Source organism: Bacillus rossius, chromosome 10 (genome assembly GCF_032445375.1).
Source record: "Bacillus rossius redtenbacheri isolate Brsri chromosome 10, Brsri_v3, whole genome shotgun sequence".
Taxonomy (NCBI): Eukaryota; Metazoa; Arthropoda; class Insecta; order Phasmatodea; family Bacillidae; genus Bacillus; species Bacillus rossius.
In genome coordinates, this window is record NC_086337.1 from 56,384,066 (window position 1) to 56,403,351 (window position 19,286).

At 39.3% G+C, this 19,286-nt stretch overlaps 2 protein-coding genes and 1 long non-coding RNA gene across 7 annotated transcripts in view; 2 read left to right on the forward strand and 1 right to left on the reverse strand.

Moving 5' to 3' along the window:
- LOC134536227 (CREB-binding protein) overlaps nucleotides 1-4,031 on the reverse strand; it is an 85,769-nt gene extending 81,738 nt beyond the window's left edge. For all 5 annotated transcript variants that reach the window (XM_063375908.1, XM_063375909.1, XM_063375907.1 and 2 more), the window contains exons 1-2: nucleotides 3,507-4,031; nucleotides 2,582-2,698 (exon numbers count right to left, since the gene is read on the reverse strand). In XM_063375908.1, the coding sequence (XP_063231978.1) occupies nucleotides 2,582-2,698; nucleotides 3,507-3,588 (199 nt within the window). In that variant the 5' untranslated portion in view covers nucleotides 3,589-4,031. The remainder of the gene's footprint in view (nucleotides 1-2,581; nucleotides 2,699-3,506) is intronic.
- A 259-nt stretch (nucleotides 4,032-4,290) lies between these two features.
- Nucleotides 4,291-12,271, forward strand: LOC134536228 (uncharacterized). The gene is made up of 2 exons (XR_010075776.1): nucleotides 4,291-4,401; nucleotides 6,216-12,271. It is a non-coding gene; the product is annotated as an uncharacterized LOC134536228 (long non-coding RNA).
- A 3,787-nt stretch (nucleotides 12,272-16,058) lies between these two features.
- Nucleotides 16,059-18,365, forward strand: LOC134536229 (DNA mismatch repair protein Mlh1). Its single transcript, XM_063375911.1, has one exon. It carries the CDS (start codon nucleotides 16,282-16,284, stop codon nucleotides 18,274-18,276), a length of 1,995 nt encoding a protein of 664 aa, XP_063231981.1. The 5' UTR covers nucleotides 16,059-16,281; the 3' UTR covers nucleotides 18,277-18,365.
- Nucleotides 18,366-19,286: the final 921 nt, after the last annotated feature.

Below are 19,286 nucleotides of genomic sequence, written 5' to 3' on the forward strand. Positions count from 1 at the left end.
TGTGTTTATAAGACATCTGTCACGAAACTTAGTAGGTTACTTGTCTAGAACAGCAACTCATTCAAAACAGGTAATAATTAGTTACGATTTTTATTTTAATTTTTTTTTAAATAAAATGAAGTTATTTCCCTGAGGTAAATATATAAATTATTAACTAGTTGAGGAAAACAGCCGAGCAGAATATGAACAATAATTTTCGCAAATTATAATATAGTGCATATTGCTTTCTAGACTCTCACAGTTCACAATTTGTAATGGCTAATATTTATCTGTTTCAATTAGGATTTTTTTCCCAAACATTTAAGACAAATTTGCATCATTCTTGTTCCCAGGGCAAGAGTGGATCAAGTGCGAAAGGGCAGCCAGTACCTTACACCTCAAAAATCATACGAGAACACTGCTAGCCAACCTGGCCAGATAAGAAACAATTAATAAAACACAGAATAAAAAGAAGCAGGTATTCCCTTACGCCTCTTGCACTCCAGGAAGCAGAACGGTACAACCAAAAAAGTAAACTGTTAACTTTTCCGTTATCACGAAGCCAAGTTTATCGCGTGATCCTGAAGGCATGATCCCGTATACATACATAAATTGATCCTGCGGTACATAATGATTGCTGTTTTAATTTAGTACATCAAAAGATCTGAAAATAACAAATACTTATGATAAAACAATGAATTTGTTGTTCTTAAGTTGAATACGAATGAAAAATGTACACACAACCCGACGTAATATGTATGTATTGAAATATTTGAGTTTTTGTTTGGCCAGAATCTTTTGATGTACTAAATTTAAACAGCAAGCATCATGTTCCACAGGATTTATGAATCCAGGATCATGCCACTGGGATTAAAGGAATAACTTGGATGTGTGACACAAAACAACTATCATATAAACATAAGTATTCAAATCTAAAAAGAATAAAATTAATTATATACTATATTAGACCTACATAATTCTAGAAAGCATTAGGGTTTATTAATTTTTTTAAGGGCCAAAACAATATTATATATAGATATACTTTAAGCAGAAAAAAATTAGACGGTAAATATTTACAATCGCGGTAGATGCCAAAAAAAATGCTAAAAATCTGAAAATACTTTTATTCTGTGCCCTTTCACTTCCTCTTTTCAAAACAACCGGCGGAGGTAAGAAATTCCAAATACTTTAGGAGATATCGAATTTTTTAATTTCATCATAAGTAGAGTCGCGGTATATGCCAAAAAAAATGCTAAACATCTGAAAATACCTTTATTATATGCTCTTCAACTTCCTCTTTTCATTAAAAGCGGCGGAGATTAGAAATTCCAAATACTTTAGGAGATATTGAATTTTTAAATTTCAGCACAAAACCAGCGCATTCCTGTGGCGTGCGTGCACCATTGTTTCTTGTTTACGTACGAGTATCTATTTTTTTAATTGGATAATGATGTCACGTGATTGTTCGTGATAGGCCAGAATTCAAATGAACTAATACGTGATTATTTAGTTCAATTATTGTTTAAAACGGTGTTTAATTACCGCCTCCAACTTAGGTGAGTTTTTAACGTTTCTAATTTTAAAGTCTTATTTTTATTTTGATATTGTTGCGCAAGTAATAAGTAACAAAAAAATTTACGTGAGTTGTTACTGTACATCCTTTGTTACGGGTTTGTTAGGTAAGGTCAGTTACATTATAAATAATTTAAAACTAAAGAATAATTAAAATTAATTCACATTATTTTTAATATCACCTTAGTTTGAAAGTATTTATAATGTAACTGACCTGACCTAATTGACCATTTTAGTTTACTGTTCACCCTCTGTCCGGGTTTGTTTGGTCAGGTCAGTTACATTATAAATATTTTAAAACTAAACATCCATTAAAATTAATTCACAAAATAATTTTTAATGTCGGCTTAGTTTGAAAGTATTAATAATGTAACTGACCTGACCTAATCAACCATTTTATTAATTACGCATTCACGATTCACGTATTCACGAACACACGGCAAAATAACAAAAATGGCGCCGCTCGAATGGTTCCACAGGTCTTGTATTGCAAAATTAAAAAATTCGATATCTCCTAAAGTATTTGGAATTTCTTATCTCCGCCGCTTTAAATGAAAAGAGGAAGTTGAAGAGCATATGATAAAGGTATTTTAGGATTTTTTACATTTTTTTTGGCATCTACCGCGACTCTACATATCATGAAATTAAAAAATTCGATATCTCCTAAAGTATTTGGAATTTCTTATCTCCGCCGGTTGATTTGAAAAGAGGAAGTGAAAGAGCATAGAATAAAAGTATTTTCGGATTTTTAGCATTTTTTTTGGCATCTACCGCGATTGTAAATATTTACCAATTAGACCATGTAACAGTTATGAAAACATTAAAAAAAATATAAATGAAAATGATTTAAGATAATAAAAAAATAACACTTTCAAAATAAATAATCATGTTTTACTATGTGTCACTATTCTAGACAATTATCAAAAAATTTTATCAAGGGCTACCTCAATTTCACTTCAAATACTATTGAATGTACATATCAACTTCTTTAATGTTAAATACAATGGTTTGGCCAGTAAATTAAGTTTACTTCTCTTTTGCGTACTCCACTGTAGCTGTTGCTGAATGGCACCACCACCGTTTCCAAGTGTCGTGTTCAAGCCCAAGTTGAAAGTTGGGTGCACCATTAAATGGCCTGCCATCGGAACTGCAGGGCGGATGGGAGGTAACAGAATATTAAGAGAAAGTGGTTAAAACAAAATTACACTGACCCAAAATTTGAAGAGCTAAAAGAAAAAAAAATAAGACTGCACAATGTTAACTTAAATACCTAGTAATGGTAAAAATTGAATAGTGTGCTGTTAAACAAAAGCTAGCCAGAGTTAAATTCCTGATAAATTACTGTAGCCTCTCCCCCAAAACATTTTACTATGTCAATGGATGACCAAATGGGTAGATTCAAACAGCAAAACATTATTAACCACCAAAAATATTATAAGCATTTGTAAGGCAAATCATGCTAGTTATTCATGCTTTTACCATGCTACATTACTTCAATACAGCATATGATTAAAATAACAAAAGTCGAAAATTATGTGCAGTGCAAATGTAAACAATTAAAATAAACTAGACCTACTCTACGTAAACATAGATTTTAAAATTTAAATAATAATACAAATGGCAAACACAGAGAATAAAGAATATATTGTCATTGCCAGTTTCCATGCTTGGCATATTTACATTATTGTCACCAAGAATATAAGAACTGTCAACCACATGTTAGTACTTCCCACATGTGCAGCTGTGAAAGTAAACAATGTAAATTTGCCCATTTAATAAAAAAAATTATACTCACCCAATAACAATTGCTTAAAATAAATTTCAAATCTAAAATTTAATTTTCATTACAATGTCAAATCATAGAACAAGGAACGCCTCCTTACTTGACCAATATTTTTGTGAGAAATCAGTGAATTGTCAAATAAACATTTTTTAAAAATTGGTGTCTTACATACCTGAAGAATCTGACGTGCCTTGAAAAGGATCAGACATTTTCGGCCGCTTATTTGGCGGTCCGTCGACGAGATGATCGGCCATATCTTGCTGTTTACCAAGCCGTGCCTACTGGCCTACACAAGATCGCATTAGAAAATTTTTCAAACCATCACTAGTTTCACTACGGTACCTCTATGGCATAATGAACACATGAATAATGTCATGCCAAAAGTTCGATGTTTATTCCATATCTTTAGGAACATGATAATGGAGCACAGAGCACAATAATCATTAATGAAGCCCGAAACTGGCGGATGAGCTTACATAGTACCTCTCTCCATCTTCCGACGGAACTCACAATGATCCAAAAGTAAATCACACAAAAATTTTCACATACAGTCACACCTTTCGCTGACACTGACCACAGGTAATAACACAAAACTTCTGAAGTTGTTGATAAGGTGAAAATATCCTCCAGAGAATGGTTAAAATTACAGGAATTTACACACAAATTTCCAAATTTCTATGCAGTCACTGTATCAAAATGGCGGCTGTTGATGAAAAGTTTTTCTACGCTTGTCAGAAAATTTCCGACTATTAATGAGCTGAGCGCATTCTCATTGGTGGAAGATGGTCATGTGACCAAACAGGCTGCCACTATTGGTGTATCCAATTCACGACGGCTGCCTGTGACGTCATTCTTTCAGCCGAAGATACCCGAACTATAATTGTTCGTACAGAGGGCAGTGGGAACAAGGAATATCTGAAATCTGCCTATTATAAATGAAACAAAAGCGTATCTTATCGCATGTTAACATTTACTTCCATTTTTTTCGCAGCGTGTCATAACAAAAGATGTAAAGTTATGTATCCATGGTTTGTAAATCGCATAGCAGGTATTTTGTAGCAGTAAACGTATGTATTACAATTTATTTATAATATTTCTAAGCTTTTGAGTTTACTTTCGTAGTGAATTTATAGCATAGTTGTGTCATTTTATTCCGTTAAATGGTTTTCCTAGCGTGTTTGTCGCGTTGTGACTTGAAAAATATGTTTTAATATCTTGAGTATTTTGATATTTGTTTAGGCACCGCTGGCATACAGATTGTGAAGCTTATTGCTGCATGGAAGGCTGGTTGGGAAAGGTGGTGATTCTACCTTCTATGGGAGGGAAATAAGGGCCTTAAAGAGAAAGTGTAGGAGGCTACATGCAAGGGTCTGGCGGTAAAGAGTGGGAGAAATACAGGCAGAGTTGAAGGCGTTGGGAAAGGAAATGGGGCAGACCTTTAGAGCTATGTGCGAAGGGTTAAGGGAGAGGAAGGAACAGGAATGTACGCAGGAAAGGGAGAAGGCAAATTTGCTTCAGGAGCAGTACTACCTGTGCTTATAAGAGAAGTATGTGAGTATCGGAAAGTAGCAAACATGGTAGGACAGAGAGGTTTAGAGATAAGGATGGAAGAGGTGTAAGGGGTTCAGGAGTTTGAAAGGTTAGAAGGCACTTGGGTCGGATCCCTGGAGGAGCGGAAGTTGCCAAATCAATGGAAAGAAGCGGTAGTGGTACCAATTAACAAGGGAAGTAGGGATAAGACTAACCCAGTAGTAAGCCTGATGACCTGCGTAGGGAAAGTAATGGAAATGCTGGTGGGCAGTTATATGGTGGGAGAAATGAATGACCTAGGTTGGGTAGACAGCATTGATTCAGGAGAGGCTTCTCGTGTGAAACACAGATGGCGGGATTGATGGAGGCTACTGGAAAAGGTAGAGATGTTGGTGGAGGACGAGAGAGTGGTTAGCTGGGTAGGAGACTTCCTGAGGGTGGGTGAGGAGGGGGAAGTGACGTCAGGAGTTCCGCAAGGGAGTGTGTTGGGGCCCTTGTTCACGATAATGATGAATAACATTGGAGAGGGCATTGAGGCCAGGAAGAGAGTATTTGCGGATGAGGTGGTGGGGGAGGGGTTCATCTGCAAGGTGACGTGAGCAGACTGGAACAATGGACGGAGCAGAATGGAATGTCGCTGAATGTTGAAAAGACGAAGGTGGTTAGGTTCACGAGGAAAAGGAAGGTAATGAGGGAAGTGTATGTGTGGAAGGGGCAGGGGATACATTCCCTGCACAATAACCTGGAATGGGCCAAACAGGTTCAGCGGGTGGTGAGTAAGGGTAGGAGGGCGCTGGGGCTGCAGGGGGCAGGGAGGAGGGAAAGGGAGAAGACATACTCCCTGTAGGTCAGGCCAGTGATGGAGTATGGGGTTGATCTGGGACCCCTACCTAGTGGAGCAGCGTAGAGCAGCGAGGTGGGTGATGGCTAGGGTGGGAAGCATCACAAGTGAGAAGGGTGGTAAGGCTAGTCAGACTGTATAAGGTGATAAAGTGAGAGGGCGTTGGGAGCAGCTGGGGTCTAGGATACACAGAGGTGGGTATAAAGGATGGAGAGATCATGGGAGGAAGCTCCAGAGGGACTGAAGGCGAATGGAAAGGGGTAGGAACGCTTTTCTTGGCAGGACAGGAAGGGAGTGGAATGGGTTGGATGAAGAAATGCTAGGTGTGACAGAGGCAAAGGTTCTTTAGAGAAAGCGGGGGAGGTGAGTGAAAAGAGAGGACTTCTTGCCACCGAGTGAAATCCCAATTGCGAGCGTAATAATCAATTCAGTTCTGTGTAAATCTCTTGGACGCAGAATGGAACGGAAGCGAAGAGCCCGCCCGGGAATGTTGTTTGTTTATGTTAGCAGAGAAGCGAGATGCAAGACAAAGCATTGGTCGAAGAGCGTTGCAGGGGTGGCCCGACTGTCCTGTCTGTGTTCAAGGTCAGCGCACTGCCTCGGAGGCCATAGATAGTAGCTCCCGGCGTGAGTCGCTAACAAGTCGCGAGGCTGCTCTAGGTAAACAATGAACATGAACCTGCTGTACCTAGAGATGCCTGCATTTACTATCACACTTTCATGAAGAACAAACTTACTGGGACAACCTGTAACAATTTTCCTTAATGTCACCAGCCAAATTGAAAATATCTGCACTTTGATAGTGACTATGATCATTGTATTTATGTAATTATTTACAATATATATATTTTTTTAATTTATTAAACGTGATAGTATGAAAGTTTTCCTATATTAAAAAAATCATATAGAGAAGTAAAATCTTTCAAAAATGTAAGTTCGCCCTTTTATATCGGTTGATGGAAAAAAACATAATTTTCATAATTTGGCTTTCATGAAAGTAATAAGGCCCATTGCATAATTGTATGATCCTTTCAGTTAATATAAAAATAATAAAATAGTTTAAGGTGATAGCCCTTTATATAAAACATGTAATTAGGTGTAACTTGTTACAAATGTCAATAAATTGAAAAAAATAGAAAGTTAGTGGGTATGTCTTAAAAATCTTTAGCATATCTTGTACACATGTATGTCATTTCAAAAATAATTTGTTATGGTACCAATGGTAATTTTATATGTTTTCTACGATTGTATTAATATTTTGTATCATTTGTATTCTGTGAGGAAAAAGAAACTATAATTATTCTTGGGCTGCATAAGTTACCAATAGGCCTAATTGGTAAAAAAAAATTAGTACCAAAGAATGCAATATATGTGAATTTTTCCAATACAGTATATGTACCATTTTGCAAAAATACATACATGAGCGGGAAATCAGAGTTTATGTAGGCGTATGTTGTCCCCATGACCAGCGATGGGGAGTGGGGGTGGGTGTTCCAGATGCAGACATGTATTTTGAAAACTGTCAAAAACAAATCAGATTAGAAAATGGCTTCATCTTCAAAACGTGAGGTGTGCACTGGGAGCAGTAAAAATTTGTGGAGCTAGGTCAGGATTTGTGAATTCACGGTTTATCTGTACTATTGACCGTTTCACTCTTGGATTGTAGTACACAGCTTAGGTTGTGCGCTGTTGCCAAATCTCCCAACTCATTACGATTATCGGGATATGCATTTCTTTAGAATTATGATTGCACAAGAACCATTTTAAGAACTCATATTGTTATTTATAATATTTTATACTATCATGTTTATTAATTTTTGATAAAAATTGCCACTTTTTTTCCTCCAACTTAACAACAAGAAACGTTACACACATTCATTGGTACGAATTCATAAAATAATTGTAAAATCAAATTAATAAAGAAATTAGTATTAATACATACCTTTTAATCACTATCGCTACTGTTAACCAAAGTTGATCAAAGCTTCCTTTACTGCATTGTTCACACACATTGTTTTTGAAAAATACTCATACTTTCAACACAAACCCAGGTAGCCTACCAATGTAGTTTCTTTTTGGTGTTCCATCTTTTGTAGTTCATATTTATGTAATCCACATAAAGGCAGAATATAAAATCTCTTATTAGAATAATTAAACCGTCAAAATATGTTTTCACAGTGTTATGACGAGTTCTCTCCTAAGGAAAGCCTTATTATCTTCTCCCTCTAATGGGGCTTGAAGGGAATAAGGGGTTATAAAATAAGGTCTCAACATTAACTTCAGTTCCACTTCAATTTACTACTAACTATTACAATTGTCAACGCCGTCACCCGTTGAGTTAAATCTATAAAATATACTTAAGTCAATCTACGTGCCTCTCAATCACACCTGTGAGTCTCTTACCTCCGGTCTCTTGTCTCTCGCTCGCGGCAGAACTCTCGGCGAGGCGGGAAAATGCGGCGAGAGTCACACGACACGCACCGGGCTCCATCTCGGCACTGCCACCCCCAAAATCCCCTTTTCGGGCGTGGCTGCCGTATTTGAGACCTTGAGTCCGCAGCATCTTCGACAGTCCTCGTTCCTACCCACTCTCGACCCTGTTTGCTTTCCACAACGGTGGCCAGCCTCGTTCAGAAGAATTGTCCTTAACATCCGACACATGTCGAAACAGGGTGGGATGAAAGACAAGAGTGGTGTCTGACATACAGGTCAAGTCCAATAACAAAAGACTGCACAGAACATTGTTAAATCATCCGTGCAAATTTTTAAAGACTTTTTTTTTTGAGAGATGCAAGGCTATTAATGCGGAAGCACTTGTAGACTTTGTTTGAAAACTTATCACAAAAAAAATGTCACTCTGCCAGCAGTGCCACCTGCAACCGGCTCTAGAACCAAACAGATACCCTTCATTTCATTGTCATTTCAACAAATGACAAAATATTCTAGACAGTGGACACAACGGTGGAAGTTTGCGATTGTCCTTCCGGTGTGCTTTTCAGGATTTTGCCTCCTTTGTTTGGACATGAGAGTGTAACTATTGCCAGCATTGCACTGGGAGAAAATTTCCCAGAAAACTTGTAAGCTGAAATGGAGAACTGAAGTAACAGCTTTGACTCTAGAGGTGGACGACGTCTGTCGTGTCCCTCCCGGTCCCTGGGCCCGCTGTTGCCCATCGCCGTCTTGTCCTGGTGCGAGTGCAACGAAGTGCTTCGAGTGCAAGTGCCCCAAGCGCAGCGACTGGTACGGTGAATGACTGTGTCATTCTGTGCCTTGGTGTTAATATAATTGTGTTTATTGATTTATGTTTTTATTTATATATCATTTACTGACTGTCTGGAAGAGTATTTGTGTATTCTCTTTATTCTATGTGCAATTACGTCAGCGAGTTGACCCGGACCACATACTGTTTCACGCACATCTCGTGCGGCCCCCTCCCGTGCTCGCCGCACCCCGGTGCACGGGAGGCAGTCTTGGCTCGTCCCTCCTCCATGACGTACGCCTCGTACTATTGCTCCCTGCTTCGCCGCTGCAGAGTTGTAAGTGGTTCATATCAGAGCAAGGCAGGCCGTGATAGAACCTTACCACCTAGCGAATAGCCACTCAGATACTAACGAAGAGATTATACTTTTTAACGGTTTGTTATATACAAAAAATAAAATGTTAAGCGCCAATTGTTGTTTTTGTTTTATTTTTCAACGTAGAATGCTACACTGATTAATTCAATCACTTTCAAAATCTTTCTCTCATTCCACTCGTACTCCGCCTGTCGAGAATTGCTCGCAGCTCTGGTGATGAGGATTAACGAAAAATTACGTAGGTTAAGTCCTTCAGTAACATCTTACTGTAAGTACACGAAATCAGTGCGGCCTCAAACGTGGCCGCACCCAACGAAAATTAATTTCGCCATGAGCCAAAATGCCGACGTCGGTAGCTGCAATTTCTAATTAAAAAAGTGTCCAAAAAGTTTCAAAACAACAAATGATTAAACAGCATGTCTCTAGCTACCGACGTTAAATTTTCTATTCCACAATTACTACATATTTTGTGAGAAGCCACCCAACACGCCCTCCTGGTGCAGCGATCGACAGACGACTGGTGAAGTCATGGCACTGTGTCCTTCACGCAGGGAGGCAGTCACATGACGTCACCGACCAATCACACACACTTCATTCACACTACAAATCACAAGCCAATAGGAATACGCAACATACATTGAAAACAGTTTTCTATACACAGAGCCAGGGAATTTACATTCTCGTTCTCTCTCCCACACCGTGAGACAGCAGTTAGCACTCAGTTCTCACGACCAGTGGGGAATCCCAGCTTTTGTCTCTGTTGGCAGAGAATCCCAGTGTCCGTCTCATTCTTACTTACAAATCTCATATCCCTCTTTCTCTCTATTTACATCCGCCACAGACACAGTTCCTTGTTCTAGAACTATTATGCAATACGTTAATGAAAATTAAAAACAGCAATCATAATACAAATTACTTGACAAAATTAAACTTATTTAGAAAAACCTGAAAAAGTGGGCCAAAACAAGCAAAAATCCAGTACGGATTATTTGTGAATAATTACATAAAAAATATTAATGATTTAAAATGTTTGTTAATATACAAAGTACAATCTTAAAACATACAGCAAGTGCAAATATCAAACCTAAAATACATAAAACCGGTAAAAATATTCTTAGCAAGACTTTTTAAGAAATGTTTACATTCATGAAAATATTTTAAAAGAAAAATATTTAGCTAGGAGGGCAGGGGTCCTGGAATGTTACAACTTGGAACACTGAGGAAGCTGTTGAATGGATCGCAGTTTCAGAAACCAAGGGGAAGACAGTGGTGCTTCGTCTGCAAAGAACTAGGACACATCCGGCGCGAGTGTCCGAATCGTGATAGGAAGCCCAAGGGAGAAGTACAACGCTGTGAGACAACGATCGAACAGGAGAAGAGTCTGCCGGTTCGACGAAGAAGAGGTCGCCCACAATGTTATGGGTGTCGAAAAAGAGGACATGTCCAACATGACTGCCCGAATCTTGTGAAAAAACCGAAGGAGGAAGGACACTGATGTGTCAGCAGGATTAAGGAGGGTGGTAACTCACCAGTTAAAGGAACAGGAAGTTGCCTACGGTGTTCAGTTTCTGCGTGCCGACAAGGGCATTCTCAAGGGAGGTGCCCGGAATGGGAACCTGTTCAGCGGGGTTGCCTTATGGAAAGGGAAGCGCCACGGCAGCAGGTAAGGAAGAGCGAGACCCATAGGCACCGCAAAGTTGGCCTGTGGACCCGTAGAGTCGGACGGCCGCGATGTTATATCTGTCAGGAAGTGGGCCATATTCAGTGCACCGGTCCGCTGCGTAGGAGGGCTTTGCCGCATGGCTCACAACAGCACAGTGTTACCTGTTAGGGACGAACCGGTTTAAGTAGGGGGCAATGTTACGAACGTGAGAAGGGCCGCGGCACGTGCAGGTTCGGAGCTGGCTGGCGGCCTCGTACGGCTACTGATGTCATGTGGCCACTGCAACATGAGACGTGCTGTGCGCGCATGTTAGATTACAAGTGTCATCACTTCCCCCCTCCCTCCCTCTGCTTCCCTAGCGACGCTCTGTCTTTGACACATTATCTGACACCTTGCAGCTGGGGAGTTACGCGAGCTACCGATACGTGTCTCGAGATTTCTGGCGTCGGGTCGGCGTGGAATGACGCGACTGGCCCCAGCTGCGCTCGCGACTTCTAGAAGTGGCGCCTGGGCCTATATAAGCCCGGGACGCCGGCCTCCGAGGGGAATGCAGTTGGGAGTGGGGTTGATCCGGGCAATAGAGCTGCGGGTGCAGCGGAGTTCCTCGCCGAGCGAGTTGGGTGGCGAGAGGCCGTGGGTGCAGCGAGAGTCCCGAGCAAAGCGTCGAGTGGAAGCCTCGGCGAAGGGAAGTGCGACGGCGGCGACGGAGGTCCACAAGGGGTGCTGCCCAGCGAGGTGTGCAATGTGTAAAAACCGAGTGACTGGGGAATAAACATTTTTTTTTTAAGTGTATTGATTACTAGGCATTTTTAGAAGATTATTTGTAGTGATGTAAATATTGGCAATCAATAAAACTGTGTAGTAAAATCTTTAATTGGGCTATCCATTTACGAACCCAGTATTTTTCCCATGACGATTATTGTTTCAATAATCGTAACAATTTTATATATATAATTCTCAGTTAAATTATATTTATATTTATTTGGTAGTTTAGATGGATGTAACATGTACAATTTTTTTATTCAAAACTGTTAGATAAAATTTTATAGTATGTATGGGAACATCGACAATTTATGACTTAAAAAATATTTTCCAAGTTTCTAAGAATATGTGTTGGATATTTTTCAGTTTATTTAAACAATTTTGTATCTAGAATTACTTTGTATATATTTTTGATTAAAACAATGTGAGGTTTTAATCTGGTTTCAATGTTACTATCCATATATATTTCAGAAGCATTTTCCAGTTGATTTGGCATGTTCGTTATCACAGTCAATAAATGTTACATTTTACATTGCAGTAGATATCAATAAAAATTCTTCTTTTAACTAGTTGTGTTCTTGCCGCACCTACTTATTTTGTCCATCAGCAGACACCTTTTCTTGGTACACGTGCTTCTTTCAGTCACATGGATATCCCCCCCCCCCCTCCTACTGAGATGTGGCCAATGGGAGGGTGGGTCCAGAATCAAGGGCAAGGGAGGCACAAATTAAATTTTCTTATACAAATTTTAGTGCATTCAGAATCAAAATATTTCGTACATTTTATTTGTGGTTCAAAAAGTCTCTATTAGGAAAAAATCCGAAAATGATTTAGGGTTAAGTGTTTGGGGAGGGGAGGGGGGGATGCGGCTATGGCTCCCCTTTGGATCCGCCCGTGGACTAGTGAATGTGTAGTTCGGGTGCTTGTTGGTGAAAGTTTTTCAGATGTAACAAAAACATGATGTTCAATTGCTGAGAAGAGGTACTAATGTCATTCTCAATTCTGGACTTCTGGCAATTCTCAGATCGAAGGGACAGTAAGAAAACTGCACTATAGCTAGTTAATTTACAGCAAGGTTAAATGAAGTTTCAAGTAAACAAACCCCATGAAGTCATTGTTGATGAAGCATTTTTATGAACAACTTTTTGAACTTAATTCATTTCATGCTAAGTGGTTTGCTTAGGAAATTATGATTTATTAGTTACTTTAAGATAACCAAGTCAGGTTTAGACTCTAGCTAGCATTAATAAGAATAATATAATAATGCACTATTTGTACCGTATTCATAGATGGGAGTAACATAAAAGTTTCAAAATATGTGTGTATGTGATTTCAGTAAGCCTACTGTTTGACATTTTGTATGCTGAACAATAGAGAAGTAAAGTACCTATTGAAATGATAACATATAAGATATTGGTTAGTTAGAGTTACTGGCAAGTCACTTGTCTCAAAAATATATTTTTGTTCATCTTAAAAAGGTGCATTTTCAAAAACAATGTTCATGGTTTGATGAAAATAAAAATGGTAGAATATTGTTTAGTAAATGGTCTGAAATAATATAAAAATTGTCAAAGTTGGGAGCAAAACTACATTTCCTTTTGAATAATACAAGTATATTTATTATGTTTATTTTAAAAGTGTAATTATAATGAACAGAAAATTTTATGACCAATAAGACATTAAGTAGCACACAAAAATTTAACTTTGTAATCAGAAAATATAACTGATTTCTAGATGATGTTACCCGCATAGGAAAATTCTGGATAAAAAAAAAACACGAATTACTGACTGATTCATTATTTTAATACGTGAGTACACTTGACATCTGTGGCACACATAACACAATCAACATACGCTATTTAATAGTTAATATGCTTAATGCGTGCGTCTGCTGCAGCTGCTTTGCGAATTGTTTCTTCCTGGAGTCTGCCAGCGCTCTAAGTTTGAGCATTTAGGGGCCAACACACGTCTTAGACATGTACATATTCCTGTGTGGTTAAAACTTTGGAGATATTAAATTACTGGGTGTTTCACGTGAATATTTGAGACAGAAAGCAGGTGGATAGACTAGTTAGGGTATGTCCAATGTTAGAAAGGGTGGGGGAAATACTTAGTTGTGTTGCAGAAAACCTAGAATTGGAAGTGAGAACTCCAGCAAGATTGTTAGGGAAATAAGTAAAACAGAAAGAGCAAATATGATAGTGAAAGTGATAAGAAAGTGGTATGTATTGGATGAGGAGTGCAGCTCAGTTTAGGTGAAAAGTGAGAAAGAAGTATAGTGAAAATTCATACCACTAGGCTGATGCCCAACTGCAGCAGCATGCCTGAATTTGATTGGATTTGCTGTACGGAATTCCACAAAGAAGAAAAGCAGGGGTTTGTTGGCATGTAAACCCAGGGTCATGCACATGAAATTGGTCACTTTACGGTGGGTGTGTGGCACCAGAAGTGATTGCTACTGCTTTTACTTACCAAAAAAAAAAAAGGGGGGGGCGCGACCTTTACCTACTGTCATAAAACAAAATTCTGAAAGTGATAAATTTTATCAGAAGGGAATAATTGTTTTCATTTATAGGTTAGGTGTTTTTTTTTTTAATTTACTACACAAGAAAAACAAAAATATTACAGTTTCTTTGAATTAACACATAATTTTAAATGAAACTATTTTTATTTCACCTTCAAACTAATATTGTCAAGGTAATTAAAGTATGCCTATTGTATTGTTTTATACGTCTGCTTGCGTTTCAGGGGAAAAAAACATCTATCGTTCTCTTTACCTGAGAGTTACGAACATTTTCTAACCTATGTTTGGTTTTTCTCGCCGTGGCATAAGCAAAGAGAACGAACGAAAAAAGAAAAATTAACAAAGCAGAAAATATGAAGTCTTGAAATATAAGTTAACTGGAATTTAAGATTTGTCCGAAGGTGGAACGTTTTCGGCATTACCTCTTATGCCAGCAATGATGAGAGCTTAATGAATATATATATATATATATATATATATATATATATATATATATATGTGTTTAAACATTAAATCTCAAATAAGAATATGCTTTACTTAACCTGTGGTATTAAATGAAAGCAAACAAATGCGCGATAGAATAATTAATTGCTCACATACTTGCATATACATTTTTTTTTATCTGTGGTCTTCAGCTAAAAATAATTATGTTTTCTGTCCCTAATAATAATATAATATAATATGCAAGTTTGTCTCTTCTGTCATGTGTAGACGCCATGTAAACATTTTTTTTATATTCGTTCATTAATGCATATTTCATATGCTAACTTCACCTTCCTAGTGTCATCAGGAAATAAATATCCTTCTATATCGAACATTGTACCAAATCATCTGCTAAACCAAAAAATCACTGTTTGGCATTTTATTATTATTTTTTCTGCTATAGTATAGTGAATTGAGGTATTAAAAACTTCATTAGTGACTATGTACTGACGTCGCACCGACCGAAGGCAATTAGCCCGGCCTCAGCCCGCAGTACTGGCTCCTGCTGGCGGAACGCACCCCTCACCAAGTCTCCACCCAGAGGAGACGAGCGGCGTAACCTTGGCGCATAGAGGGAGTCTCCCCCCCTCCGCACGCCAACCCCTGAGGCAGTTCTGATCAGCTCGCGCCCCGGAGCGGACGTGCGCGTACCGTGGGGAGCCTTCAAGTTTTGTCTCTCTGATTCTTCACGACTGGTAACTACAGTCATCACCAAATACCTTTTTCAACGCAACTCCCCACGTGACTCGGGGTCGGTTTTTTTTCTACGGTGCAGGGATTAACCCGGCCGTCGTTACTTTCCAAGTCAAGCCACCGAGTCTAGGGGACACGCTGGGGCCGATCGACCCACTCACGGTTAGACGACAGAGCTAGCCTGGCGCCCTCCTGGAAAACACCCCAATTTTCACGTACAGCTCCTTAGACTCGCCGCGGGAATCGCACCCGAAATCCCGGCTGATGGCAGCACTTTCAAGAAGATAACTTTGAACAATACAGTTTTGTTGTTTAGTTTCTCTACAATGATGTGTTTATTTTATCGCCGCTTATTGTTGAGATGCCTGGGCAACCTTTAAGCCATCTCTTTCTTATGTCACTTGCATGCAACCAATAATGGCGCAGTGGTTGATAACAACTGGCCTTATATCGTTTAATCTCTTGTTTTTAAGTGAAAATAGCACACCTTCGGTAGCGTAGTCGGATGCACACCGGTTTACGGTTCGAGATATTCTGAGTTCGAATCCCGGGTAAGGCATGGGTGTTAATCTCAGAATGGCAATTTAATCATTGATTTAATAATAATATAAAATATTCGAATAAGAAATAAATAATCGAATTGCCATTAGTGAACAGCTGTAGGCCACTAAAAATATAAATAAAAAAAATTAAAAAAGTGAAAATCGGAAATTAAATGGCGGGCGGTTGAATGAAGCCGAACGAATATTTTGAGGTTAGCAATTTCTTTCCAAAGGAATGAAGAAAATGATATACAGTTATTTGCCACACATTTTTTAATTGTTAAGTTCATGACTTGTCTTTCGGGAACTGATTCAGAAGCTTCGCGATTTTAACATGTGTTCTGCGGGAAGAATTCGAAGACTGAAGAAATGTGTGGTAGATAAAATAGCTGCAGGAGAAGTGATACAACGTCCTGCCAATGCGATTAAAGAGCTGATAGAAAACTGTTTGGATGCAAAGGCAACAAGTATACAAATAACAGTTCAGTCTGGAGGTCTTAAACTAATTCAATTGCAAGATAATGGCACTGGAATTCTTAAGAACGACTTGGAAATTATTTGTGAACGTTTCACCACGAGCAAGTTAAGTGACTTTGACGACTTGGCTACAGTTAGCACCTATGGCTTTCGCGGAGAGGCACTGACAAGTATTAGTCATGTTTCACATCTTACTATTAAGACAAAAGTTGCTGAAGAAGACTGCGGCTACAAGGCCGTCTACCTTGATGGCAAACTCGTTGGGAAGCTAACACCTTGTGCAATGAATCAGGGTACTCAGATCACTGTTCAAGATCTGTTTTACAACGTTCCTTCAAGAAGTAAGGTCCTGAAAAATGAGAGTGAAGAGTTTTCAAGAATATGGGATGTTGTTTCCAGTTATGCAGTTCATAATGCCCATGTTGCATTCACACTTAAAAAGCAAGGTGAAAATGTACCAGTTATAAGAACGCAAGGCACTAACAACCCAGTAGACAACATACGAACCATACATGGAAATAACGTAGCGAAAGAACTTTTAATGTTTGAAGAGAACAGTGAGCTCTTGAACTTTAAAGTGAAGGGTTATCTAACCAAGCCCAATTACTCTGCAAAAAAATTAACGGTGTTACTATTTGTCAATAACAGGCAGGTAGAATCCACAGGTATCCGCAAGGGTGTCGAGGAGGCCTACCGCTACTACTTCGAGAAAGATTGCCATCCATTCTTCTACATTAAACTTGACGTTGATCCAAGGATTGTGGATGTAAACGTTCATCCAACCAAACACGAAGTTATCATCTTGCACGAGAGAGCTATCGTAGACAAGATAAAAAGTTGTGTTACGAAGGCGTTGTCGTCGGAGGCCGGGGATAGCTTGCACTACACGCAGGCCTTGTTGCCGGGTGCGTCCGAGCCGCCCGTCGCTGCTGCCGACAAACCTAAGCTGGCACCGCAGCACATGGTCCGCACAGACAGCACGGCACAGACACTCGACAAGTTTGTGGTTGACGTGAGGGATGCTACTAGCAGCACCAACACCACACCCGTGCCGAAAAAACAAAATTCATCGCAAAGACGTGAAATCCGCCTGACAAGTGTTCTGGAACTTAAAGAGGACATCCGAAGTAAACTTCATGTTGGCCTCAGGGATATTGTCAAGAACTCTACCTTCGTGGGTTGCATCAGCCCCAGACAAGCAGTCATCCAGCACGAGACGAAGCTGTACCTTTGCAACACCGAACAGCTGAGCCTCGAGATGTTCTACCAGATCATGGTGTACGACTTCGGCAACCTGGGTCTGTTGCGATTCGAGCAACCCATTTCGCTGAAGGACCTCGCGCGCATCGCGGTGGACAGCAGAGAATTCGGCTGGAAAGAAACGGACGGCACGAAAGAAGACGTTGCCGAGGGAGTCGCGGATCTCTTGACGCAACACGCGGCCATGCTGGAAGATTATTTTTCCACGGTGATCGATCCCGAAGGCCGTCTGCAGGGCATTCCGCTGCTGTTGGACGGTTTCTGCCCGGACGAAGGCGGTCTCCCCACGTACGTGGTACGCCTGTCGCGCAACGTCAACTGGAAATCCGAGAAGAAGTGCTTCGAAACGTTTTGCAGAGAGACTGCGAGGTTCTACAGCGAGCAGTTGGCGATGGGTTGGGCCGCGGCAGAGGTGCTGGACAAGGCGAGGCCTGCTGAGACGACCAGGAGCCACTGGTCGTGGGTGGTGGAGCACGTGGTCTACCCGGCGCTCAAGCGCTGCCTGCTGCCGCCCAAGGAGTTCGCTGAGAACGCCACCATCCTGGAGATTGCCAACCTGCCCCAAATATTCAAAGTGTTTGAGCGATGCTGACGTTCTTGCATGCTGATGCTTGCGCCAATTTTCTTTGTGTTGAAATGTAAAATATTGAAGATACAATAAACAAATAATGTACAAAAGTAGCAACTAACACTGGTTTTTTGTCATGATACACTAGTTCCCCAGTTCCCCATACAGCTTATTTAAATGGTGAACAGATGTTCACTATTTGTTCCAATTATATTTGAATACAAACTAGAAAATACACCTATCCCTAAGTCACATTATGTTGAAGATGTATGTATATTACTCGATTCTAAGCTATATTTGCACCCGTATATTGAATCAATTTTGACAAAATTGGTTCGGGTTGGATCCAAACTTGAATGCATTTAAATAACTTGGAACAGCATTAATAATTCTGGTATTAAAAAACTTGATAGAGTACAAATTAAATTATCAAATTTTGTAGATTTGAATTCTCTCGTAGGTTCTCTTTCAGCTTGTATTCCTATGATAGATGGAATATTTATTTACAATTGTAACCTTAATTGCCATTAAATTTTTGAATTCAAAGCATTAATATTCAGTCTTTTAATAGTGGTAAGCCACCTTTACTATGAACCTTAAAAAAGAAAATTTGTACACTGACTTAAACAAATATGAGTGTTTCTTACTGCAAACTAATGATAAGTAAATTGTAAAATGAAAAATTTTATCTTCTGCCCATATATAAATATAAATTTTAAATATGATTCTTATTTATTTTGTGTTCAGAATTTGTAGTATCCTCAACTCCTGAATGTTTTTAAGGTGACCACGTTTGTATTGTTAGTTTATCTGCTCATTTTTGTTGTCTGATTTGCAGTACTAATCTTATTTTTGTTTTGTCAGTACTTGTCCATTATGTGGTTTTTGTCTTTTATTTTTGTGTGTTAGCTGTGTTATTTGTGTTCATTGTTGTCTCTGTTCTGTGCCTAATACTAAGTTTTCAAAACCATTCACAAATAAAATTTCTATACATTTTAAACATAAGACACAAATCAGCTTGAACAAATTTGGTA

What these genes read in the sequence shown, in the direction of transcription:
- LOC134536229 (XM_063375911.1), top strand. Translation starts at nt 16,282, where the DNA reads ATGTGTTCTGCGGGAAGAATTCGAAGACTGAAGAAATGTGTGGTAGAT.